At 36.7% G+C, this 27,240-nt stretch overlaps 3 protein-coding genes across 3 annotated transcripts in view; 1 reads left to right on the forward strand and 2 right to left on the reverse strand.

The window, feature by feature from the left end:
- Positions 1-333: 333 nt before the first annotated feature.
- On the reverse strand, positions 334-12,973 carry C5H12orf50 (chromosome 5 C12orf50 homolog). Its single transcript, XM_054514913.1, has 11 exons — positions 12,965-12,973; positions 11,375-11,498; positions 9,121-9,297; positions 7,847-7,924; positions 7,640-7,753; positions 6,234-6,353; positions 3,556-3,663; positions 3,137-3,334; positions 1,618-1,707; positions 964-1,055; positions 334-396 (listed from the first exon to the last, which is right to left on the reverse strand). Exons 1-11 carry the CDS (start codon positions 12,971-12,973, stop codon positions 334-336), a joined length of 1,173 nt encoding a protein of 390 aa, XP_054370888.1.
- An 846-nt stretch (positions 12,974-13,819) lies between these two features.
- RLIG1 (RNA 5'-phosphate and 3'-OH ligase 1) lies at positions 13,820-20,353 on the forward strand. The gene is made up of 7 exons (XM_036400733.2): positions 13,820-13,937; positions 15,674-15,791; positions 16,434-16,529; positions 16,918-17,034; positions 17,398-17,592; positions 18,686-18,855; positions 19,402-20,353. The coding sequence occupies exons 1-7, from the start codon at positions 13,848-13,850 to the stop codon at positions 19,588-19,590; spliced, it is 975 nt and encodes a 324-aa protein (XP_036256626.1). The 5' UTR covers positions 13,820-13,847; the 3' UTR covers positions 19,591-20,353.
- Positions 20,348-27,240, reverse strand: part of CEP290 (centrosomal protein 290) — a 44,809-nt gene continuing 37,916 nt past the window's right edge. The window contains exons 46-53 of the mRNA XM_036400727.2: positions 26,584-26,748; positions 26,138-26,260; positions 25,681-25,841; positions 23,888-24,029; positions 22,169-22,242; positions 21,930-22,021; positions 21,420-21,523; positions 20,348-21,136 (exon numbers count right to left, since the gene is read on the reverse strand). Coding sequence (XP_036256620.1) covers positions 20,951-21,136; positions 21,420-21,523; positions 21,930-22,021; positions 22,169-22,242; positions 23,888-24,029; positions 25,681-25,841; positions 26,138-26,260; positions 26,584-26,748 — 1,047 coding nt within the window. The 3' untranslated portion in view covers positions 20,348-20,950. The remainder of the gene's footprint in view (positions 21,137-21,419; positions 21,524-21,929; positions 22,022-22,168; positions 22,243-23,887; positions 24,030-25,680; positions 25,842-26,137; positions 26,261-26,583; positions 26,749-27,240) is intronic.

Here is a 27,240-nt window from a genome sequence, read left to right on the forward strand (position 1 = left end):
TAACTAATAGTATTTATTCATATTAGGAATTATGCCTTAAAAATCTATCAAATAAAATAGAGGAAGGATCTGCTTAAGGATTTTTTTCTCTATGAACTATCAGTCTATGGTGTAGAGCCGTAGTCTGTAAAAATAACTTCAAGTGCCAAAATTTTATAGTAGATTAAACACAGTGGATATAGATCTTTATATGTCACCATGCAGAGCATACTTTTAAGAATTTTTAACCAGTTTTGAAACACTATAGTGTGCTTCCTTCCTGCACCTTCTTTTTGGAATTTGCAGTTTCTTCATCTTTCTTCATCGTCTATCACATCCAAGTTGATAATTTCCTTATTTCCCTTTAGATGTTTCTTTTTCTCCTTTTTTATTCACTTCCATGTCTTCTTTACTCTGCTGTCAAAACAGATATACACAAAATTCTGTGCATAATTTCTTACAGTAAAACTACATGCTCCTTCAGAAACATTTTAAGAAGTAAAATTAAACATGAGATAGACATGCTAATCTCAGCTGTAAAATGTATGAATGGTCTTTAGGGTATCTTGCAAACATTTGTAGCCTGAGTCCTTTCATGGCTTCAGACTTCAGCTAGTTATTGCAGTTCAGCTGAAGCTTCACAAACAATCCAGCAGAGAAACAGATCAAACTTATATGGTCTCTACTGTTTGTCTGGTGATAGAATCCAACACTTGCCTTTTGTAGCACTTTATTTTAGCGTATGCACTCTGCTTTCATTTAAGTGTTATTGGTAAAAGAAATAGAAATCACAGATTAGTCATTCAGGCAAAGGTACATGACTGTAAACAAAACTATTAACTGCTCTTTCAGCTACTCAACATTGATCAGAATCTTGCAAGTTTTGAATGAGGAAGTTTTACAAGCAGTTTTACATTTTCTAGGTGGGCAGAGACGTGCCATTTCTCCTAAAAAGGCTGAATTGTAACCATTTCTATCAGTTACCTGAGTAGTTATTTTAAATTTAGAGAATGGTTTTGCTTGTGGATTTCTTTTCCTCCAAGCTGGTGAATTAGAAGATCCTGAAGTATATTTGCCTGTAGGAAAAACATACACATTGTTTCCTAATTTCAGCCACAATTTCAAGAAAGAGTCCCTTAGTCTGATATGTGAATTAAATAATGCATTGACTGAAGTTTCAATGAATGTAGCAGATCAGTCAGATATTGCCTCTGAAACACAAGCTAGTACTAAAGGCAGGCTCTCTAGAACTCTAAAGATAATTTGCAACATTGTAGCATTTCCATGAGGATCATGTGATCTTCCAAACAAGGAGATTTTGCTATGAACATCCTTGGTTTTAACCAAGGGAATGTTCCTGGGCTAAAGACCTTCCCAAAGACATCCACAGCTTCTGTTTTATCCCTGCTTGTGAAAGGGATATATATACAGAATATATATATACAGAAGGCTATATTATGGCTTTTTGCTAGACATTCAATTGTGCCTCAGAATATGCTGCCTAATCACAAACCATTTTCTAAAAAAATCGATTAAAAATTAATATTATTAATATCCTTCTTTTAATGCAAGTAATTAAAATTATAATTTTGTAAAAATCCTACAATTTTCTGTTTATGCACAATGTGTAAATGTTACCATAGTTTCCTGTTTGTGTCCAAAATCTCCTATTGGTGTCAGGCTGATTCTTTTGTTTGGAGCCTTTCTGACCATAGGACTCAGGTACTGCTGAAAAGAAAGGCAACAAAAATATAAATGATTGTTTTTAAAGAAAAATGCTGATTCCCATTTTTTCAAAAATGTTCCATCATTTTTTAACCTGGAAATTTAATAAAATGCATTCTTCACATAAAGAATGTTCTTTCTACATAATCTCTATACCACCTTGTTCACATTTAACGAAAGCAAACATTCAAAGAAAAAAAGACACAACTATTTGTCCTCAAAACAAAGCACCAATGTTGGAATTTGTTTCGGTTTATTCACTTTAAAGTAGGCATTACTCTGTCTGAAGGAGGTCCTTGTTATTAGAAATTATGACAGGGAGGCACCTCAAAATGGAGAATGAACCCAGCTTAAGAGAGATGACTGAAACTGCCAAGACGAAATCACTTTTTTGATTTCTGATTATTTAAATAATTTACCACAAAATCTGTTGACAAAGTGACAAATAGAAAAACAAATAAGCCACAGAAACCATGAACAGAGAAACTGAAAATTCAAATTAAGCCCAAATGATGTACTAGATTGGGTGAGGCTATATATATATTAGCAAGATTAAAATAAAGTGAAAGGTGTAATAAATCTGAAGCAGATTGTCAGAAAGAAAGATGCAAGACTCAGAATCCCACCTGTAGGCTTCTTGTCAAATTAATGACATAGCATGTACCATCAAGAAGACAGTAGAGTAAGATGAAGGAAAGTACCATCCTTTATGAGCAGTAGAAAGAATAGATTCAGTCCTCTGTCCGACATAATTAATGTGAAAAAAATAATACTAATGTTAAACACAAAGATTTACACTGCATTTAAATTGATAACAGAATTGTGAATATGACCAAAACCCGTGTTTATTCAAGACAAAAAATAATCCTAAATAATGAAAGTAAATACAAATTCATAATCATGAAATCTCCAGTGAAATCCCAGTTATGGAAATATATGCTGCAAAGCAAGCAGCATATTTCCTACTGGGAAAAATAAGGTTGAACAAGAAACATTTCTCGAGACACGACTGAAATTCTACTGCGAAACATACTTCTACTGTAAGTAGTTAGAATAAAATAAGAGCTTAAAGGTGGATTTTTCAAGGTTTATTAAATATTTGAAGAGAATAAATCACAGAAGACATGCTGTATGAAGTGGGGATCACTATATTTGTGCACATCACCACTTCATTGCATCCATGAATTCCTACTGTAGAGATGGCTCAATTATTTTTCGTGAACATTCTGTCTGACAAACTGTAAAGCTTTATAAATCTTTTCGTTTCTGTCTATGGACATGGCTAAAATCAACTTGTGAAAATTATGCTTGATCAAATTTACTCATGCCTGTATTTAAGCATAAATAACTTATTATTCAGCTGCAGGGACCCAATTGAGAGCAGCACAATATAGACAGGCCTTTTAAGAATTCTGTGCACGAAGGAACCCACCTGTAGGTCCACTGAATTTTGGTTTTTGAGTGACAGTCCGGTAGACGACATAAGCTGATCGTCGAGGTTCTGGAGAATTTAAATGAGTGTATCTTCCAGTGTCTCTCCCATATGGACTGGAAGAAGCAGTGTCATCCTCCTTACTTTGACCCCTTTGTTGATAACCTGGTTTTCCTTTGGGGTCTGGAGTATGAATTCCTAAAAGTGAAAATACAACCAAAATGGTTGTCCTATTATTCAAAATTTCACAGAGTGCATGCAACTGGAGACCAAGCAAGATTAAAAAAATGCTCTTTGTAGATAGACCAATCCAAGGCTGCCCATATTTGACACTAAGAACAGAAATTTACTAGATAGTGCTAAAACATCTCACAGTTTAGTAAATAGAAATTAATAAGCTGATGATTTTTTCAAAATACCTTTGCCAGTTACTGCATTAGCTGAATTTCTTCGCTCCTCAGAAATCCTTTTATTTTCCTTTACTTCCTTAAAGTGGTGGTTCTTTACCAGTTCAGTGTTGTTTGTTTCTGAGGGATTAAAATAACATGTATTCACTTTTTAGAAAGCACAAAAAATGTTCATAGCCGAAAATACTGTGGTATTTTTATTTTATAATCTCCTAATTGATAATAGGTCCCTTTGGATGGAACATGGTTTCACATGTTAATTATACTAAAAATGTCATTCCCCAGAAGGAAAGCAACAGTGTCTATATTTCCTCTAGCAGAAGAAATCTTAAAGACCAACTTAAAAATTAACTCTAAATGCAAAATCAGATCATCCTTTCTCTACACTGCATAGGTGTGGACCTCTAGAACATCCATGGCTGAGCCCATGGAGGACAACCCATGCACTTCAAAGGATACCAGGCTGAACCATGAATGACTTCAGCCTGTAGCATCTGGATACACCCTGGACATGTGCAGTGCAGGAACATAACAAAATACTACAAATGATGGAGGTAAATTTGCAACAGCACAGGTTGCATAGGTAAGCCCACTTCAAACTACAAACTGAACTTCACAGGGAAAGTTGCATTGCAAAGTAGCCACAGGACTCTTCTGGCCCTGCTACTCTTTGGGAAGATGGGGCTTTGTTCTCCCTTTTTTCCAGCTAATGTAAATAAGCACTTTTGGTTCCTGCCATTTCAGGCCAAAATGAGGCAGGAATGCTCTACTTCTGCTTCAGTTTATGGGGTAGTTCAAAGACCAAAATCTGTCCTTTCTTTTTCTTTTATTCTAAAACTGCAAAGAAATGACTGGATAACAATCTACTCACAATAATATTTTGTAAATTGACAAATATACTCTGGAACTCTCCTGTGAAAAGGATGAAACTTATCATTAAGGTACTTTAGTGTAGGTATTTTAATTTGCTTACATGACTAGTTTTTGATAAACATACTCTATCACAAGTGTTATGTTCTTTCCTTAACTATATTTTTACTGGTTTGATTAAGTCCTGTGTTCCTTGAGATACTACCTACAATCAAATCTGTTTTACTTGTCCAAAGTGGAAAGTGCACAGCATTCCCCATGATCTAACGTGTGCATCAAAGATTTTAGTAACTCAGGGACTCATAAAAGAATCCATCAGAGTATGCAAACTGGCTGAAAGAAGCAGAATTAAACCATAACATACAACAACTGCTGTCATCTTGCAGTGAAAGAATTCACACTGTTAATGGAAATTTCACTTCTGATTGGTTTTACACAAAATGTATAATGTTCAACACACTTGCAGAGGAACAAAATTAATCTAATCTAAAAATTTGCAAATATATAGGAATGAAGTACCTTTCACATTGGAATACTTTGATGTAATTGGTTCTTTTTCCCTAGGTAGTGCCTCAAGTCCATTTCCATCAACAAATGTGCTCCTCTGTATCACAGAACCACCACCTCCTGCAGGAAAGGAGTTTCATAGTTATCTATACTTGAGAGCACCCTGAGAAAGGGTCTGCTATTTAAATGGCATGTTTTTAGCTGAAGTGAATAGAAACCAAATAGCTGATTTAAAAAGGCCCACAAAAATTAGAGAAAATAATCTGGTAAGCAGAGCTGTTAAATAGTCTGTTAAAAGCTTTAAATACATATAATTGTGAACAGAGATTCAATTATTGAATTGTGGCTCAGTGTTAACTGTTTATACAGACATAAAGAATATCCAAAAAGAAAGATACTTTTCTACATAAAGGTGACAGGAAAAGATGTAGAATGTAAGATTCATTTCTACTGTGCAATAGTTCTGGAGCTAGAAGACACACACCAGTTTGCTTCAAGCTAGAGGAAACAGCCCTAGCATGGTATTGCACTATTTTGTATTGACAAACTAAGGGGGAAAAAAGAATACTACAATTTTTATCATTAATAAATATTTATGAAAAAAGGATTGAACATCACTAAGTATTAAGCAAATTCAAGGAGAATGTGGCATTCTTCAACTCTATTAACATGATTCAATACTGAACTCAACTGGTCAAAACAGTGTGTCTTCATTAAGGTCAACCATGTTTATGCAGAGGGATCGGATCCTGTTACACAAGTTGCAGAATTACAGCTTTGTTATTTTTCTGTAACTGAAAAATACAAAGCTTTTTCATCTTAACTATGGATAGTCTCACAAAAGTAAGTTTCTGAAAGCATTTAGACTTCAGACAGTCACAGAATCACAGTCACAGAATATTCTCAGTGGGAAGGGACTCAAGGATCACCTAAGCCATCTCTTAAATGAATGGCCCATACAGGGATCAAACACATGTCCTTGGTGTTACTAGCACCAGGATCTAACCACTTTGTCTGTATCTCTATGCCTGCTTTTTCATAACTCCACAGAACCCTTTCTTTCCCAAAATCTACTGTAATCTGCATAAAGGATTTTTTCCACTGCAGTCCTAAAATAAGCATAATATATAATTGTAAACAATGTTTATGATTTATTGTTATAATTAATGATTCAGCATGAGAAAGAGTGTCTAGAACATAAAGAACATATAATAACTCAAATGCAAAATATGGAAGTTTAATGTGTGCATATTTAGTTATTTTATTTATCACATGACATTCAGCAATGAGAAGCTGATGCTACAGTATATTACCTCCACTGTCAAAGGATTTATGGTCTGTTCTGGGAATACTCTCTATTGATAATCTTCTTTCTGAACTCTCCTTTTCTTTTCTTGTATTATTAAATCTGGTAGGAATCGTGTTACCATCACCTGGAAAGGTAACAGAAAGAATGTTTAGCTGTGTGTAAGCACAGGTAATGGCACTGACATTCTCTTCCTCCTACCCCTATAAGCCATTGATTAGTTTAGTGCAATTTCTCTTAACCTCTCATTTCATAACCTTCTTTCTCTTTTATTAATTATTTGAATCCTGTCTAGTGTAACTGATGTCTATCTTTTATGCTCTATAAAATAACTCATAGACTAAAGAAGACTATGGCTCCAAAGTAAAGACCTAGCTATAAATTACCTGTTTATTGATGAGCTTTTCTCTACCCATGAATTATATTTATTAATCCTATCTAATGGAATTTATGGCATTTCCAGAATGCATGTCATCATAGTACCTGAAGCCTCAGAGAACTCAATTGAAAAATTGTTTTAGAGAAGCAAATCAATCTTTTTCTATTAATGCATCTAATGATAGATGACACTAAATAAAGACACTTCTTAAAAGGTATGTTCACACATCTGTCACTGATTCCCTCATCTATACACTAAATATATCTGTGTATTTGTTAGAAAGAATTATCAAAACTATTTTAATAACAAACATTTCAAATTTAGAAATTAGAAGAGAACAGTAAATGATAAACAATAAGAATTGAGGTAAATGTTTATAAATTCGTATTCCTTTGACCCTAATTATGTTGGATAGTCCAGAATTCAAAACAAAATGTAACTGTTTTGTTCTTCTCTTTTACAAGACATTTGAAGGAGGCATTTAATCTAAATTTAGTAATAGAAAAGTTTGATTTAACACTACATTTTGACATCAAGACACCCAAGAGAGCCAGCAGAGGTCCAGGAGCATCTCTGGAAAAGTGGCTCATCTCACCCTTTGGCACTGCCTGGTGATTCAATAAAAAGGAGAATCATTGGAATTCCTGTCTCTCTTCATTTTCACCAGAGAGCCTAGATGAGAAATTCAAACTACATTCCTAACCTTAGGATGGTTAAAATTAGACTGCATAAATCTTTATCATGAAATTATATGAAAAATCGATGTTGTGTATGTCAGAAAAGATTGTGTTAATAGCCCATTTCTACCTTTATCGTCCACAATTGATGCAGGTCATCAGCACAAGTGTGACTATATATGGCAAAAAAGAATGAAGTGTTTGTGCAATTTGCTGACAAATGAAAATATGTTTCTGCAATATTTTATTTTCACCTAATTTAAAAAGCAGGGAGGAAGTGCAAACTATGTAATAGTTTCTCCTGTTACAGCAGTTTTAGAAGTGGTAAATACAATCCAAAGAAATCAAAATACTTGCCTTTCTGCAAGTTTTGCTCAGTAGTTTCCAAGGGTAATGACTCATCTTGCCACGGTGAAGACACAGTTTTTGTTGATTGGTGTTTGTAAGGGTTCTGAATCCCATAGTACTCTCCTACACATGCCCCAAGACAGGAAAAAAAAAGCCCTAAAGTTTACTGTATTGGAAGCATTGCTTTAAGGAAAGAATGATTAATTTCATATTTACCAGATTTATAGCATATATCCCTTATTGCTCTTTCCTCTTCAATATCTATAACAGTCTTAGGCATCCAGCTAGAAACATCTGCAGGAAATATTTGTAAAAGATTACAAGATAACTATACAAAGACCTTCGATAATTCTTAATAATAAAATATGATAATGACTTTAATTTTTGTCATTGGTTATTTTAGGTTTTGACTGCAACCTGTGCTTCTGGACTGAAAAATGATTACTTAATATTAGGTATTTTCATGTGCAATGGGATTGCAGTTAAAACACATTTTTAAAAACAAACATTTGTTAATTAAAAAGGATTCAAAAATATATTTAATATTAATTTTCAAAATAATCTTTCATTTATTCCCACAAGGAAATCGGATTCAATGTGTCACCAGAGAGTGCTTGTCACAAAACCTCTGCCCAAAGTTACAAAGCTCTGTAATGCCTGCTGGCAGAGCTGGTGAAGTGAGTGCTCTGGATCTCTCTCAGTTAAGGCTATGAGGATTAGCAAAGCCCTGCTTTCTATACTGTTTAAGTGGCATACTCAGGCTGAGGCCAAGTGAGGAGGCACTAACAGGCTGGTCTACCAGACAACCTGATGGGCAGTGGGAAAGTGAAAACTGGGTTGGGGCAGCACAGCAATTTGCTGAATGCATGCCCGAAAGTAGGTCATTCTTTCACTTTTCACTCTCCAGGAATGTGTCATTTGTTCCATCCCTATAAGTCTCTTATCTCTAAGTGAGATATGGTCAATGGTTTAACTGTTTTAACATATATGTATATATAAATGTAAAAACATTCAGTTCAACTACTGGAGAGTTCCGCATCAACTCCCTTTGCTAGATTTAAGAATAACTTTCTCTAAAAAAATTACTGCCTACAGAGTTTGGTAAATCAGCTGAAAAAATTACTTAAGTCACAATTATCTTTTGTAAAAAACTTGTGACTTCACTTTCACTGACGAGCACATACAGCCCTTGTTCAAAAATTTATTTCTCAGAAACAAATACCTCCCAAACTTGTCATTTTATCCCAGAATTTTGAAGAGTTTTTGATGGCCATTTGAATTGGATTGCAGGCTTTAGAAAATACTGCCTGCTCACATCTGGTGACTACCAGTTCCAACATTTTAAAGATCAGCTGAAAACTATCTCAAAAAACTTTTCAACAAGTCTTTCCTAAAAATTTCATGGTTATTATAATAAGCCAGTTGTGAGGTACATTGCAAGAGCTGACAAAACCCATACAACTTGCTTATAAAAGAAAAAAACTGTTTACAGCTGTCTTCCTCATCATCATCATCTTCATCATCCTCTTCATCATCCTCTTCATCACTGAGGTTTATAATCAGTGGAGGATGAATTGGTACTAAAACATTGTCTTGATTTCTGAGTGAGTCCTGACGATGGGTTGGATGCAGAATGCCTCCTTGGACATCCTGTTTCAATGGGACATCTGCAGACAAGAACATTAAACTTCATTTGGTAGAAGGAAACTAAAGTTTCACATCCAGACTGACAGCAGCAGGCATACTTCTGAAAACATTATCAAGATTAGGCATTATCTTGTGCAGACGCTGGCAAGAGAGTACCTTCCAACTCCAGAAAGTATGAAAAACACAGGTGCCAGGTCCTCTGAACAGACACAGGCACTGCTGAGTACAGACTTTTGAAATGTGGAACATTTTCATCACTGCACTATTTAAAAAAGTTGCAAACATGCTGTAGCAATCCCTACAGCATCCATTTTGAAGAATTTAGCAATGCTAAGCACAGGATTGCTCATTTTAAATTTGAAGACCTTTTTTTTATATCAAACTAAATCTCAACTCTCATTACTAGGTACAAAATGTAGATTTTGTGAAGAAATGTAAAGCACACAAAAATAATTTACACTTAATCAGAAAAAAAATCAGAATATATATAATTTTCCTAAGGAATTTATATATTAATTTGCTAAGGAATTTATCTCCACACATAATATTTCTAGCAAAATGGCTTTAGTACTGGGACAACACATTCCAAGAGCCAGGAAATACAATGGACTAAAAAGAAAAATTATGAAAGATGGTGAGTCTACGGGTATTGTTCAAGCTGACTGATTTTCAACCACAGTATTCTGTGCATTATATTAAAAATAGTGAAATTTGATATATTTTCCAGTCTAAAAGAAAGAGTGGGTGTTTTTCTATTATTCCAGTTGTTTTTATTCTTGTGCATCTCTTGCTTGCCTATGAGCAGCATGTATATAATGTTAAACCTATTCTCATAACATGATTGCAAATAAGATTTGCTGCACCTCATGTAAGAGATGTGTAAGATACAACACTAACTTGACGGAGCCTTTTTCAGTGTTCACAACAGGCTATTTTTAGCCCCATGTAGAATAAGCTAAATTAAACTTAAATTAGTTTAACAAGATTTTTGAGTATAAGAACAACAAAGAAAGCACACTTAGTATCTGCAATGTGGCACACACAGGCTTTGAACTTGTACATATTTCAGTAAAAAGTAAAAGGGTTTGGTCTGTTTTCCAGCTGTGATTGTCAGACATTGCTCTGGTACAGAATACCCTTGCCCACAGTGTCTTTTGGGCACAGTCTCTGACTTGCACCACAGCCAAAAGTGTGCTGTGTAAGGGGGAGCTGTGCTGAAGGCAGAATGGGCACCTGGAAAAACAGCACTCCAGGTCTTGCCTTGATCCTGTGTGCTTAGTTAGGCTCCACATGCCCAGATACCACAGGCTACATTTTCCTGGGGCAATTTCAGGAACAGCAGGTTTCATGGTGACTTGCTCTCCTCACTCCTGCTTCTGACAGCTGTCTTTGTTGTTTGCCCTGGACTATTACCCTGTTCCAGGTTCCAACTGTCTACCACGATTTCTGGTATTTAAGAGCTCCTCTTAGAAATGGATGAGGAAAAAACTGGACTTGTAATGGTGGAGTTTTCCACAAATAAGAGTGCTGCTTTATACACTATTACTGTACTTCAGTAATATTTAACCAATGTTCAAGCCCCAAATTTTTATTCAAAACTACAAACTGGAAATACATCTGCACAAACAGCTCTGTGATCTGATGTTATCTCTGCAAGGAGTGTCTCATCCATACATGTTGTGCTCTATCAACAGATATTGGTGTCCCTCCTCATCCCACCACACACATTGCTTTTGATTTCTCTTAAATTATTACCTGCATACTAAGCATTTGAATTACCAGAGAGATTTAATCTATCAGAAATTCAAGTTAAGCAATATTTTTATTCCATGGATCTCAGCAACCTAAATGTGACTTCATCATTTATATCACTAATAGGTATGAAGATTCATAATATGACAGCTAAAATAATTCATGAGGCAATCTTATTCAAATTCCTTTCTTTCCCTTAAACTTGCTGGGCTAGCAGATCATACCTGATTGATTCATCATGGTGCATTTCTTGACCTTACTATATATTACATAGGCACTGGAAGGATATTTTTGTCTATTTCATTACTCAAGTGAACAAATTGTTTAGAAAATATTTTTACTCACTGTTACTAGGTGGCAAATAAAGTCCATTTATATTACGGGGTTTTCTGTGAAAGAAGTCACAGCTTATCCTCCTACAGCCTACGGGCTCTGTCTCCCAGAAACAGGAAAACTTGCTGTAGTTTTGCTGCAGGAGAAAACAGTTTTCAGGTGTTGTAAATATAACAATCAAAATGGAATAAATGGATTAGTACATGCTGTGTGAACAGAGGATTGAATATATGAGAGTTCACACTGCTATAAATGTATGATCAAGATTTTGTGGGACCACATTCTTACCACATAGTTTACAACGTTTCAAATTATCTTTTATGACTTTTGTCATAAGGTCTAGATAGCTCTAAAGTTACTGAGTTAAGTCAATGGTGTTTGGTGATGTAAAATTGTTTCTAGATTACAATAGGGGTAAGACACTCTACTTAGTTTACTGCAGACTTTTCATGAGCTGGTGGGAAGGAAAAAAAAATCTCTTAAGTCATTTAACTGACGTGGCTGAGTTTACTTTTCTGTACCATTGAAAAATCAGATAAATCTCCAATTAAATGTGCTGTACAAGTGCAAATCTTGCACTTGTACTGTCTCACTATTAAAGGACATCAATCAATGGGAAAACACGTGGTAAGAAACAAAACCCAGAAAGATTCCTGACAAAAACTAAATACATTTGGCATTTGATGTTGGCACTACTGCTATTACACTGCTCACACCACCTTTCAGCTTCAGCTGTTTTAAAGATGACAAACAAAAACCTAATGGGAACAACAGATTGTCTACATGGATTTGTTTAATTATTTAATTGTTTCTTTACTCATACATATGCTCATACTCCAGCTGTCCCTCTATTGATCAATGTGGCAACAGTTAAAAAGTCTGCACAATATTGCAGAGATAGTACTTTCACAACACGAGTCATTCCTGTTAGTCATACATAAAATTGTTGTTCCACATCTCATTCTTATCAGAGTTTGCAGTTTTTAGCACCATGTCTGATTATGCAATTCACTTCTCCTTATAACCGGAGGTATCTGTCTCAAACGTATGATAAACTTGTAATTCCAAAGAGGCAAGGGCTCACAAGATTCACCCTGAATACATAAACTCAGGCTTATGTCCTGAATGTAAATGGCATCCCACCTGAAAATTGTAAATGTCAGGTTGGGGGTTATTTCAGAATGAGTTTCTGAGTAATTTTTTAAATGAAAACAAGGCCCTACTTGAAAATATTGGAATGTTTGGAAGCAGGGTTCTCCCAGGTCCAGACATTAACAGCTAAGTCTAAGAGCAGCATCTCCAAAAACTTTTGGATTGTAGTCAGTACAATTGGGCCACTCCCTGAGACACAAAGCCCATCTCCCAGGCATTAACACCTAACTCCCTGACCCTTAAAAATGGATGGAATAACCAAGAGCCCTAAAACCATCCCTGGATTTTTACCAGGTGGAATGTAAGTACTTTGAATTAAAGCTATCAGCAGTCAGGCAAATCATCTTATCCTGAAAACAGTTTTTTTCCAAATGCCAAACCTTCAGACGACAATAAACTCAGTGGATAGTGTAGCTAAAACAAAAAATAGTTGAAGGAAGCATGTGGTACCTTCTCCATGTGGCTGAACTGTTGAACTGAACTGAGAGCAGTTGTTAGCCAGGATGGAATGTTACATTTTAACAGTTGCCAACTGCTCTTCCAGCTTGGGACACCAGCATGATGCTGCTACATGACCTGTCCAGGCTGAACACCTTCCTTTCTCTCTACTGCATCCAAGTAAAATATAGAATATCATGTCGTTTCAAAGAGTCGCCCATTCTGGTACTTTTCTAATGTGAAGTGGAACAAACCAATTTAGTGAAGGTTAAATAATACCCAACTTCTTGCTGATGCAACTGTGGTCTTAAAAACAAATCTCTGATACCACAAAAATACCACAGCCTGCTGGGCAACAACAGTCAGAGGGAGGAGTGAGAATATGTGTGGGAGAAAGAACCCTCGGCCACCAAGGTCGGGGAAGAAGAAGGGGGAGAAGGTGCTCCAGATGCCGGGCAGAGAGTGTTTCCTGCAGCCCGTGGTGAAGGCCATGGTGAGGCAGCTGTGCCCCTGCAGCCCATGGAGTTCCACGGTGCGGCAGACATGGAGCTGCAGCCTGCGCAGGGCCCCACGCCAGGGCAGGTGGGTAGGGGGGCTGTGAGCCTATGAGAAGCCCGCGCTGGAGTAAGTTCCTGGCAGAACCTATAGACCCAGGAGTCCATAGGTGTCTACTCTCGCAGGAGCCGGCGCTGGACAAAGCGCAGCTGCCCCCGGCCGAGCCGTGCCGGGCCGGGCGAGCGGAGCCGGGCGCCGCTGGGCCCGATGTTAGACGGGAGGCGGCCCCGCCCTGCGCAGCGGCAGCAGCGCCCCGGCCGCGCCGGACTCCATTTCCCGTGGCGCAGCGCGGGTGGGCAGGCGCAGGCACGGCGGCGGGCGCGGGCGGCCGGCCGGGGCCATGAGGCGGCGGGGCGCGGTGCAGCGCAAGGTGCCGTGTCTGTTCGTCACCGAGGTGAAGGACGAGCCCTCGGCCAAGCGGGAGCGACAGGTGGCTGGGGCAGCACCGGGACGGGAGGACGGGGGGCAGGCATGATGGGGCTGGGCTGTGCCCGAGAGCAGGGGAAACCGCTGGGCCGCGGCTCACAACAGCACGGACCGTGCCGGAGCCCCCAGCCACGGCCGAGTGGCCAAGAAGGTCGGCTGCAGAGTTAAGGGAACCTCACGGGACAGGCTTGTGTAGGGTCTCCCGCTGAAATGCAGAGAGGAAGGCCTGTCTGAGAGCTGTGCTAGCTCAGCCCCACGCTTTTCCTGGCAAGTGCATACAGGTGTTCACCCTGATGCTGTGTTTGCTTTTTCTAAGTGAAGGCCACTCCAGCATGGCCGCACGGGGAGCCTGTGTGAAACCGTCCTGCCATTGCCGCCTGTGAGCCTCGTAGGAGGAAAAATGAGGCCGTGAGATGTGGACAAACTGGGGCGGCACACTCACCTGTCTAGCTGCAGACCTCCAGCTTGTGTTCCCTGATTTTAGTAGCAGCTGTGTAGTGGGATGGAATGCAGCTGCGGGTGATCTTCTCCCCTTGGTGATTGGCTTCTGGATGAAAGAGCTGAAATGGTTGCCAAAACAACAGTAACGTAATTGTTCAACTTAGAGTTAAACCATCTCAATAATGCTAATATAAGGGTACCTTCCTACACTGGTGATTGTTCTCACAGGAAAACCTAACAGGGTAATAGATCTGGAACTGGCATGTGCTATTTTTGTTTGGCTGATTTTGGCTTGGGTTTTTTAATATTTTTTGTTGTTGCTTTGATTTGGTTTTGTTGTGTTTTTAAAGTTTAGGCAAGAATTAAACGTGGTTATGACTGGTAGGGAAGAAAGGGGGTGGTACTGGTGGTAAAACCAATGGGAATGTTTTGTCACTACCCTGAAATTTTTAATGTTATCTTGATATATGCTATTTGTTGTGATTACACATCTTATAATATGAAACAGTCATGTCATGTAACACAGGTTCTCATTTTATGAACTCCACATTCTGTTTCAAGACTTCTGCAAGACACGGACTTGCTTTGTGTTTTGCTAGCAGAGAGAGTCCAGATTAAAAGACAAAGTTGACTGGGGAGAGAAGAGGGAGGTATGATAATTATAGAGAAAAATATTTGAATCCAAACACCACTGACTGCATGTTTGCAGTGAAACTCTTAGAGAAGCTGTACAGAAGTCCTACAAATTTGTACTAGTTGGCTGTTTGTTTAAGATCCACAGGTCATGTATTTCTTTCTCTTTCAGAGCGCGAAAGTGTTTAACTGACATTGCTGATACTAAGTATTTAATGCCAGGATGCTTTTGCTACCTTGCAGAAGCACACCTACTCTGTGTATTGCACTAACATGGTGCTATTGACTTTCATCTCCAAACTGAAAGCTGGGGTGAGCTAGTCAGGAGGAATTTCTATTGCAACCTTAATGCAGGAAGGTGGATCTCAAAAGGTTGCTGTGTTGGAGTGCAACCCTTGTAGTTTATATGCCTTGTTTAAAGGGGAAAGCAAAATCATCTTTAAATAATAATCAAAAATGGGAAAGAGGGAGAGACTTTACAAACAGATTGCCCTAGTTCTTCTGTCTTAGAGTACCTTGCAAACTATCAAGTTTTGAAGAAATTATTAGAAATCAGCCCTATAATGTGTAATACTTAAAGAGCTGGATTTATAGAGGCCAACTGAAAAAGGAGCAAGAATCCCTATGAGAGCAAGGCAGTAACATAGCCATTTGTCTTCTTTTCAGCCATTTAAAGTTTTGGCAACTGACACTATAACTGGAAAGGCATTAGAGGCAGATGTACACAATGCAGTTCCTACTGAAAAGGTGGATGGAACCTGCTGTTATGTAACAACGTATAAAGGTAATAAGGAAGATCCATTTGCAGATTTCTCATGCTGACTAGAACTTGTTTTACTTAATTTTCCCTTTTTTTGTAGGATTTAATTACAGCTGTTGTGAACTCAGGTGTCATTAAGCATCTGCACCACAAGATTTGTAATCCAAAATGTACTATTACACCACAAAGTAATAGTTACCATAGACTTGGAACGTGTTTCTAAAGTTGTTTTAGCATTTACTCTCTAAAATATGTGAAGTATGATTTAAGTGACTATCAACATCCAGGAACTATTCCAGTTTTTAAACTTCCTGTTAGTAAGTCTTCCTTGCAAACTGGGTCATGTATTATATAGTGTCTCATTTCTTTGGGGAGATTTATAGAAGTAGAGAGGTTGGGGCTTGAGGTTGACTCACTGGGGCTCATGCCTTCACCTGCAGTTGTGAGTAAACTCTGTGTTACACTAGGCAGGACTGTACATAGAATCTAAAATAGATTTGGAAATTCACATAGTGTACTTTGAATTTAGAGTGGATGGCTTTGCTTATAAAATTTCTCTAGTGGCAAATGGGAATTCCTATCTTGCCTGTTATGTAGCTGGTTTCAGTACTCTGCAGGATATGGTCACCTCAGTAAAGTGCTGGTTTTGTCTTTGGAAACTCCTAGGACAACCCTACCTATGGGCAAGGTTGGATCGAAAACCCTCCAAACAAGGTGAAAAAAGGTTTAAGCGATTCTTGTATTCATTGGAAGATTGCAAAGGTTAGTGAAGATTTCTTTCCTTCTTTTTGACAATGTGAGGTATCCAGTTAGAAAAACAGCTAGGCTAACAAATAATCAGTTATCCTGCTCCAGTTTTTTTAACATCACCCTTTACATTGAAGAGCTTTAAACTGGAATAGGTAGCTCAATTTTTAATCCTAATTTTTGAATTTTTAAACTTCTTAAAGGCTAAATGCATCTTTAAACTATCCTAATGGTAAACCACTTGAGTGTGACAGATGTTGGTGTTTGTACAAAGTAACTGGGACTACTGTCTGTAACAAACAAGGTTTAAATCAATTGTATTTTGATAATTGCATTGAAAGACGACTAAAGCAAAGTTGGTTAACAGTTTATCAAAAACAAAGTGTTGCATTTATATGTTTAGAATTTGTTTGGAATATTGAAGAGGATTTCAAGCCTGTTCCGGATACCTGGATTCCAGCAAAGGACATAGAGTTCTCTAATGGCAATCCTTTGCCTGATGAAAATGGACATATGCCAGGTACCTATGATGCAGCACAGGTAAAACTGGGGAAAGATGTGTGTGAATTTCTGAAGTGAATTAGAACTAATTCCAGAGTTAAAAATAGTAGTTAACATATTCAGAAAAAATAAAATTGGAATGTCATTCATTCACTATCCAGAAAGGCTTTGTTTTTCTGACACATGGAAATAATTGCAGTTTGCTGTACAAACTTACAGGCCTTCAGCTGAAGGCATAATTGTCACATTTGCATTCTTCTAAGATACAACAGTTTTTACTCTTTGTAGTTAGCTGTAGGGTTTTTTATAATGCCTGTAAAAGCTTCTAGTATGCATTTAATAACTTCAACTATTTACTTTGGTAAAATGTGTTTTCTCATAGGTTGGGTGCCTGTGGAGAAGAACAGTAAGCAGTATTGCTGGCACTCATCTGTTGTAAATTATGAGGCTGGAGTAGCACTGGTATTGAAACACCATGCTGACCCAGGGCTCCTGGAAATCAGTCCCGTGCCATTATCAGAAATTTTAGAACAAACATTGGAGCTGATTGGAACTAATATCAATGCAAATCCATATGGTAAGTTTATATGGTCTGTTCTTAAATACTTTTTTCTTAAGTGGTATTTTTGAGTGAAATCAATGCATTTTCTTTGTGTTAGTTTTTTAAGCGTTTTCCAGTAGCAGCCTTCTTAGAAAGGAGAGAAAGGGCTGGCTCAAGGACCTCTCACCCAGAAATACCTTAGAAAGCTGAGTTGTCATGGGACTAGTTATGTCTATTAAACCTCAGTTACTGTAAAAATGCATTGCTTTTGTCTTCCAAAAAACTGGCAAAACTGTTGTAAATATTACTGTTAAAATACTAGTAGAATTTTTTAAGTTTGTTTCTTGGAGCCTTCACTTTTTTGCATACTCTTTTGATGAAGTAGAAAACTTTATTCAGCCATTTTTTGGAGCCCCTAAAGTTAGCTTTTGGAGCCCCCACAAGTTGCAATTCTTAGATGATAAAATAGGATTTTTTTTAAGGAAATGTAATTTATCCTAAATTTCAGTTGTGGCTTCTTCATTTAAAGGCCTTATAATGAGAAACCAATTACATATGAGCACAAGTGAGTTATAACTTCTGTGCTTTGCTGTTAGGATAACTTGCAAGGATGGATGGGAAGAACAGTCCTACACACTTCCTCAGTATGTACAAGAATTGCAACAAAAAGTTCTAATAGCTGTGTTCTTAAATGAAGATTTATGTTAACAGGAAAAGGCAATGCAGTGGTTAACAGCCCAGTTTTAAGTATTCATGTGAAGATATGCCAGATTTTCAGGAACTAAGATGTTTGTGCCATTGATCATGATCTGAAGCGTGGAGGATTTAGCTGCTAGCTTTATGGTGACTGAGGAGGTGACCACAATGGCAAACAGACAACTGTATAAATCTGTGTCATGTTTATTTTATACAGAGGAGGAGGATGTTTTAATAAATATAAATTAAAATGTGAGGAGAGACAGCTGCATTTGGTAGTTAAACATTTAATTAAGTGTTCTGTTAAAGGCAGGACAATATTGTAGTATCTAACAGAAGTTTACCTTTACAGAGTGCTTTTAAGATATCTGCAATAACAAAACTGAGGAAACACTCTTAACTAGGAGGAAGGTATTTGTTTCTTTAAATGTAGGATTGGGAAGCAAGAAGCACCCTGTACATCTTCTGGTCCCACATGGAGCTTTTGAAATAAAGAATCCACCTGCCTTGAAGCAAAATGACATACTGTCTTGGTTTGAAAGCTGTACGGAGGGTAAAGTTGAAGGAATTGTGTGGCACTGCCATGATGGATGTTTAATCAAGGTAAGTATGTGGATGGACATGTGGAAAGCACTGTAAGAATATAAAATGTGATGTACTGTATTCATTTTTTGTCTTTTTTTCCAAATTCTTTATTAGTGAATGTTCTTCAACAAACGAGATGACAGTACAATTAGTAAAGCCACTGAACAACAACATAACTTGAACTTTTTCATTCCCAACATGCTTATAAAGTAATTGAGAACGTATTTTCTTGCCTCTCTGTATAGAAATCATTAAAGCTTAATTCCTCTATTTAAAAATGAGGTTCTCATAATGTTGACCAGTAGAACAAGTATTATTTAATAAGAATGTGATTTCTGATTAATTAGGAGGTTTGTATTATTTCTGAAACTGTGGAGGACACCTTGGTTCTAGTTTGCCTTTTGTACTTTGTTGTTCATGTCATAGAGATAACTTATTAATGATTTTAAGTGCCCTGATGCAGAGGATCCTAGAATCCACAGCCACCCACACACTTCCCAAGCTGGGAATTTTTGCACTACTCTATCAAAATGGCTGAACTGATCTTCTTTCCTTTTCTTTTAGCTCCATCGCCATCATCTTGGTTTACCTTGGCCACTTGCAGAGACTTACCTGAATTCTCAGCCTGTTGTAATTTCTTTTAATGGAACTAAATGTGACTATGACTTTGAACCAAAGAGTTTGTTTCACCATTTTTCAATGTTGGATGGACAAAAATTTGACAGACTCAAAGATATCAAGTTTGATGCTTGAAATTATTTTTTTGTTTTAAGTTAATTTTTGTATGTTCTGCATTCCTCTTACTTGTGTCTACCACAGAATTCTTCATGAATACTCTTCTAGCTTAGGCAACAGCCCAGGTACTACTGTATCATTTTAAGTTTATCCTAAATGACTAAATAACAGAGATATGACAGCCAGAGCAGAGATCTAGCTTCCAGCATGTTTATTTTATGAAAAATCCTTGACTTTTGAACACATTCCTGGAAACTGTTAGCATTAAGTGTAGGAAGTATGTTTTTCTACCACTGGCTGGTCCTATAAGCTTTACTAATGAATGCAATCAACTGGAAAAGTTACATAGGTTATGCTTCTACAAATGTAATTATTTTGACACTGTTGTATGTAGATTTGAGACTTAGCATAAAGCTTCTTAACAGTGAAAAGACATATTTCAGTTGGGACCAGAATTAGTCTTAAAATTTGACAATTTTTTTGAAGTTGTAACTGTTTCTTACAGGGGGAAAACTTCCTGGTATCACTTAACTGTACATCTGCAGCATTATACTATTATAAAAGCCCAGTTAACCTATATCTTAGAGGCACTTGCACTATTTTGGGACAAAAAGAGTAAATAATAGAAAATAGTTTTATTTTGGAGAGCCTAGTAAGTAGGGAGAGACATGACTTGGCTTAGTAATTCCCATTTACAACTCTGTCTCAATTACAAAACTTCATCACAGGCATATTAAGTAAGATAAGGTATATAAATAATAAAGGTGAGACTGAATGATCATTTGAGTTGGTTTTATTTCATCTCTGCTATAAAAGTATACATCTAGCAATATAAAATAAACAAAATGAAAGATCAATTATGTACAAAAATACCAGTGGTTTGGCTGAGATACTACAGCTTCATTTTCAGTTCTTTGTTCTTGGAATTTTTAACATTGAGGTAAAAGTAACCAGGAATGTAAGAAAAGACATCCAGCACATTCACCCTGAGTTCAGAGTTAAACATTATGGTTGCACAAGACAACAAGAGCAAATTACATATTGTTAGTGATCTGGGACTTAGCATACTTAGTATGCTGACAGTTTAAATGCTTATTAACTTTTAAGAGAAGCCCAAAGTTTCAATTTTACCTGACGCCTTATTACTCAAATTAACTGTTCTGAATAAAAATATATTATTGCACAAGAGCTGGGAGAGGTAAAACTCCCTTCTATTTTGACTGTTGTATATAAATACTGACAATGAATTGTTGAATAATCCAATTCTGCCCTCTTAGGTGTGTGCAAACTAACATAACTTTAAGAGACTTGTATAATTCCAAGATAAACACAGACAATTTTATTTTTTGTATCAATGATGAGGATACTGAACACTACCCTAATCGACAGAAATATTGCCTGGACTATCCTGAATGCCAAACTCTTCACAAAGCTGCTGCAATCTCTCTTCCAAGATAACATTTTTTTTAACTTCTTCTTTGTAGTTATATTTTAGATCCTCAAGTTCTTCGAAAAAGGAAGGATTATAGGTTTCTAGTTCTCTTCTCAGCTCTTTTGTCTCTTCCTATTGAAAAGAATGAGGAGTACCACCTTTATCCAGAACTTTGATAATACTACACAACACCTTTTTTGCCTTTTTCTTGAGGGCAAAAAATTATATATGATAAGAGAATAACAATCTTGTCTAGAAGCAAAAAACTCTACTCTTCATAAAAACAAAATAGGCTTTGTAAACAATGTTTAAAAATTGACTTTGTCATTAAATATTAATTCAGCTATTAAACAGCTCTTTCTAGCTAACCATAGTTTTGCTTGTTATCTTGCCTAGGATGATCCTTGCAGCTCACCTTTAATTTCTGTTTTTCGAGCTCTGAAGCCTCCAGCTGTGACTGGAGATCATCCATTTCTTTCAGTAGTTTGTCAATTTTATCCTCCACAGTTTTATCGTGTCCTGCAAAAATAAAGATTTTTTTAAATGAAATATTAAGTAGTGAAAACCCCTGGCACAAATAATCTTGTTTCAATAATTCTGCATCTCCTGAAAGATGAAACAGGTAAATAAAACCAATTGAGATCACCAAACAAGTCACCTGGGGAAAATCATACAAAGTTTACAGCCTGTTGCTCAAAATATTTTATTATGGAGATTTTTACTGAAAATTCTCTTTAAAAAGCTTGTACATGTACTCAAAAATCCAAGACCTTAATCTGCCTGAGTTTACACTACTTCAGTATTCATCTACTTCAAATAATTCTGTAGATTTATTATCACTTTGCACACATGTTAAGTAGTTTCAGACCCTAAATAGAAGAAGATAATAGTTTTAAGGTATTGAAAATTACTACCATCTGCAGACCTTCACTTGTAGAGGTGTGTCTTTCATTCTTATAAGCGTTGATCTGATGCACTAGTTCTGCTTTTTCTTTCTCTAATTGATTATTAGTTAATCTGGAATATAGAAAAAAATAGAATTTTTTAATTATTATTAGAGCATTTTAAACCATAAAATATTTAACTAAAAATTGCAGTGACCATTTCCTGATCTTATTTCATGTACATTGGCTGAGGTGTTTAGTTAGTTTAGAAGTACATTACCTTAAAAGCTGAAGCTCCTTCATGATGTTTTGCTCTGTCCCTGCAGCTTCAGGAAGATGTTTAAGATGCTCAATCTTAAAAGAAAAATTAAGGACATTTTATTGTTGAAAACAATATCCATGGCAGTGCAGTTCAGATAGCGTTCTCTTGAATACAAGATTAAAAAAGAATGAAAATAATACTAAGGATGTAACCAAACGTTAAGCTATCAGAAAAAAAATTAATTGTTCCTGTACAGTTTCTGCACCCAAAGCTCATTCTTGACAGCCTTTCCAAAGTTAGTAAAGATCATTGCTACATATTTCATGAAGGGTGAAGAAATAAGTATTTAGAAATTAGATTTACAAAAAAGTTGGATACATAGCTACACCAACATACTGTGCACATATGCATAAGGAATTTATATGTCTAAATAATTTAAATGCTTTAAAAATATTACTGATGTGCTTATTTGCACATGTTTGTCCCAGTTCATTTTGAAAAACTGTATGAAAACCCTGTGATTTGCAATGCCAACCCCAATGAGGGTACACTGACTAGGGGTGACCTGCAGTTAAGTTATAAGAGGTCCATGACCAGAGAGGGAGGGAGCCTCTGAAAGAGATGCCTGGTGAAGATGCAGGAGCACAACAGTGGTTTAAATATATGATTATATACAGGTAATAAATGCAGTGACAGTTTATGAACGTGCATGAGGCTACTGGCAATTACAGGTTTTTGTTCTGTTACTACCTAACGTGGCAAGGATTTGGGTTATTTTTTTCTACACAGTCAGGTTCTGTTTTTTGAAATGTAGTTAACTTTGATTTCATCACTTCATCAGTACTTGAGACATGAAAGAAACTGGAAACTGTGTTGCTCCCAGAGTAATACTTCTATCTCTGTTAAATTTGCTGCTGGTATACACTTCATGTTAATAACACTGATGTTAGAAAAGGAAAACCAGGGAAAAATTAACAAAGTAATGGTTTTACAGGAATCAATTCCAAGTTCTATTTATTGAACACATCTACTTCCTCACATAATATATATATATATATGACTTCACAAATTGGAAGTTTTGTATTTGATACCTTACACTGAGAAGGGCCAGTACCAGGTGCCTGGGGAAGTAAATCATCTGCATATAAGTAAAGGAGAAGAAAGCTGATGTAGGGGCAATTCTAGCACTGCACCTCTGTACTTAAAAGCCAAAACGTGATGCATTTGTTCAAAGGTTCCTGAGTTCAAAATTCATTAACTCCTCCACATGTACAATAGTACTTGTAAGACTACTAGAGACTGCTCATGAGAGGGCAGACTGGAAAGAGAAATGAGGATCCTGTTTGGGATAGCGAACTCAATATGCTCCTGCCCCCCACCAAAAAACCAAACGAGGGAATAGGGAAATCTCTGCAGCAACCTCACTGCAGAACAAGCTGGAACGATTGTAAGACCTTTTGAAGCATCCATCTACAGGCTTTCATATGATCACTGAAACTATAGTAGAAAACCCAACAGAAGAACACAGTAGAAAAATAATAGTTGACTGCAAGTCAAGAATATATATTGACAATATATGGTAAACCTTATTAATTGGCTAAAATATGTAAATATAGCAACAATGACTGAAAAAACCTAAAAAGTAAAGGATTGGAGAAAAAACAAGTATTCTGCCACTACAGACATTACAAAGACAAGCATTCTACTTTTACAGTTATCTAGCTTAATTTTACTCACCTGTTCTTTTAGATCTTGTAAATTTTTATCAGCATTGTGTTCACGTTCTGTTGCTTCCTGCAGCAGCCGTTTAAGGTTAGCAATGCTTTGGGTTTTTTTAGCAATATCTATTTCCATTTCCTTCAACTTAGTTTCCTGCATTCTGGCAGTATTTTTATTTAGAAAGAATAAGAGCAAAAGTTAATACTTATGCAGAAACAGAGATTAAAATATCTTTAGGAGAATAAATGCTGTAAAATACACCCTAAAATATATTTGGGGCATTGGCCTTGAAATAACCACTGGCCTTATAAAAACAGTTTTCTGAAATAAGCATTATGAGAAACACGCCTTTAATCCTTGAATAAATAAAGGCTTTTCTAGATGTTACACTTCTGTAGTTCTCTTTTTGTGCCTACACTTTATTAAAAGGGGACAGGAATCTTTTTATGCTATTGCACATAAACCCCAAACACCTGCTGCTAAAAGTGTACATACTGGTTCAGTATATACACTAGTTGGATCTTACTTCAGTGTTATAACTTTGAAAGTATTTTTTCAATGATTTAGTAATTTATGGAAAATGTACTGAGAAAAGGGTTAATACAGATGGAGAAGATGAAGACTCCAAGGCCAAAACTATTCTGCAGTAAATTGTTTATCCTGGAGGAAGAGCTGTCTGAGGAAGATTCCATTTTGCTTTGAGCTTTACAAGGCTCCAAAAGGTTTGTGTAGAATTTGAAATGTTGTAAGGTACCTCTAGAGGTCACACAGCCCAATCTCCCATCTGAATCCATCTGGATTTTCAGATAGCAATACAATGTCCAACACCTTGCTACCTGCCAGAGTCTTCTGAAGGGTCACTGGGATGACACCCCTTTGTCTGCCCTAAGAAACACTTATTGTTACCATGTATATGCATTGGTAGATGTGCTGGTGAGGTGGATTGCATGTTAAAGTTCTCCAAGCAGCTTCTCTAGGTTAGTAAGGTCCTTATGTTATTAACTTACTTTAAATTCATGTTAAAGTAAATGCAAATAGATGGCTTTATTCACATGAGTTGAAATAGGCAAGTACAATTAAACATGACCATGTATTTTGTACCTATACATAACTATGTATCTCTCACTAAATAGAACCAAGTAGAAATGTTTTTCAAAAGAGGTGAAGAACAAAAAGAATAAATGTATGAATGCTGCTGTGCCGATATGCCAGCTGTTAAGGGCCTGTGATCTTCACTGCGTGCTCATATCCTCTCTAGCTGTAGTCATTAGCTACTTCTGTCCTATCCTGCAGTCGGTTTTGCCCTCCTTAGACAAAATACGGTTGTCATCTGGCCTTGCATAGAGACATTTTACCTCACTGGATAGTTCGGGGGAAGCTTAAAAACAACCAAATGGTTTTTTGAAGTCTCAAGAAATGGCTCAGCAATATGTCAGAGTAGCACTAGACCCTCCAAGGGATCCTGTGGGAGTGCAAGATCGGGAAGGGAGTAAAATCTTGGACATCAACAGTGATCTGACCTAAGATGAAATTAGAAAAGTCTCTCTCCTGTCCAGCTGATATTATGTCCTAACAAGTTTACTGTCAGAGGTTCTGATTTTGTAGATACCTTCCATTTCCGTTTATTAAAGAGTACTTTGCAACACATCAACTTACTTCACCCTGAAGTCATCCAGGAGTCCAGGACTAAGTATTTCTTACCAAAAATTTGCTCTCTGCCATCCTTACACAGAACACAGGTTCTTTATTTCTCTCAATAGCATAAGCATTGTATCATTTTTCTGTCCTCTTATTACATTCTCAATTCCTACCTTGTTACAATGGACTTCCAGTTTCTGCTGTCAGCTCCATCAAATTGGCTCTCAGCCAAATTTAGCTTCTTAATGGTTTCCTCCAGCTGAACATTTAACTTCCCATTTAATATCTCCAAGTTATTCTTCTCTATCCGTAGCTTCTCTCCACTGTCAGCTTCCTATTGTTCAATAAAAGCAAAGCTTTATGGAATACTTAACCTCACAGGAAGCATCTCAAATGACGGTGAGAGAGGGTCAGTGCTGATGTAGAGGAAAATTGCATCCAAGATTACTAGCACTACAACTTCCAGATTTGGTCTTGGGCTGGTCCTTGGATATCTCCTCTCCACATATAGTGAGATAAAACTGTCATGGCAATATCAGTGTTATATCAACCATTAAGAAAAATAAAAAACGTATACTTACCATAACCAGTGCCTAGTGGAAATAAGGGGATGGATTAAAATGATCATACCTTTTTCAGTTCTTTACGCAGTCTCTCATTTTCAGTAATGAGTTTTTCCATTCCTTTGGTTTTAGATTCATAACGCACATTCAGCTTGCCCTCCAGATCAAGTTTCGTTTTTTCCATTTCAGACTAAAGATCAAACAATTTGTTAAAACATATTTACATAACTTAGTAGAAGACTTCAGATTTCCATTTTTAAAGCACAGCACAGTTACAGCTACTTAGCACAGTGAACATTTTATCACACAGTTAAATATATCCTTAAGGTACAAAGTACCCTTAACTGTGCAGTATATTACGCTAATATGAAGTTTTGCCTTTCTGTTCTATATATTTCATAACTGGTATTTTCAAAACAGTTTTGTGCCAGTCAGTATCAACAGGCTTGCTACTCCATTTTGTTACTAACTTGCATATAAACTGTTACCTAAATATAGTTACTAAATCTGTACCTTTAGCCTCTCATTTTCCTGCTCAAGACCAAGTAATTTCTCATTAGAAACCACAGCTGGAGCTTTTTTCAGTTCTTCATTTTCTCTTTGGACTCTCTCTACAACCTTTTTCATTAAGCCAATTGTTTTTTCCAGTTCTGGGACTGTCTTTCCACTTCTACCACCCTACAGAGGAGGAATGAAAAAAGTAAAAGTGAGAAAATAGTTCATCTTAACATTCTGAGATACTCCAAATCTTACCTTATTGCTAATTTTCCCATTGCAATTCACATTTATAGGAAAAAAGATGCTTTATTTTGATATGACTTGAACCCTAGAATTTCCAGCATACTTACCTCTCCAAAATATCTAATGATTTATTCATTCCTCAAATCAACAAATGAACTCCTTCATTTTCTACCTTACCCTAAAGGGCTGCAGTTAAGTGTCAAAATCTGCTGTACTTGTGAACTAAACTGAAACATTAGGAAAATAAATCAAAGAACTACTTAATTTATTTAGCTTTTCTTTAGAAAAATTCCCCAATCCAACAGACCATGCAATTACTGTCGGGGGCATTGGGGAAAAATGCTGGGCTGGAAGCTTGAGGAAAGAAAAGAGGGCCCTTTTTAGCAACCCTCCTTCTGCTGAATTAACGTGACAAATGAACTATATATT

Source organism: Molothrus ater, chromosome 5 (genome assembly GCF_012460135.2).
Source record: "Molothrus ater isolate BHLD 08-10-18 breed brown headed cowbird chromosome 5, BPBGC_Mater_1.1, whole genome shotgun sequence".
Taxonomy (NCBI): domain Eukaryota; kingdom Metazoa; phylum Chordata; class Aves; order Passeriformes; family Icteridae; genus Molothrus; species Molothrus ater.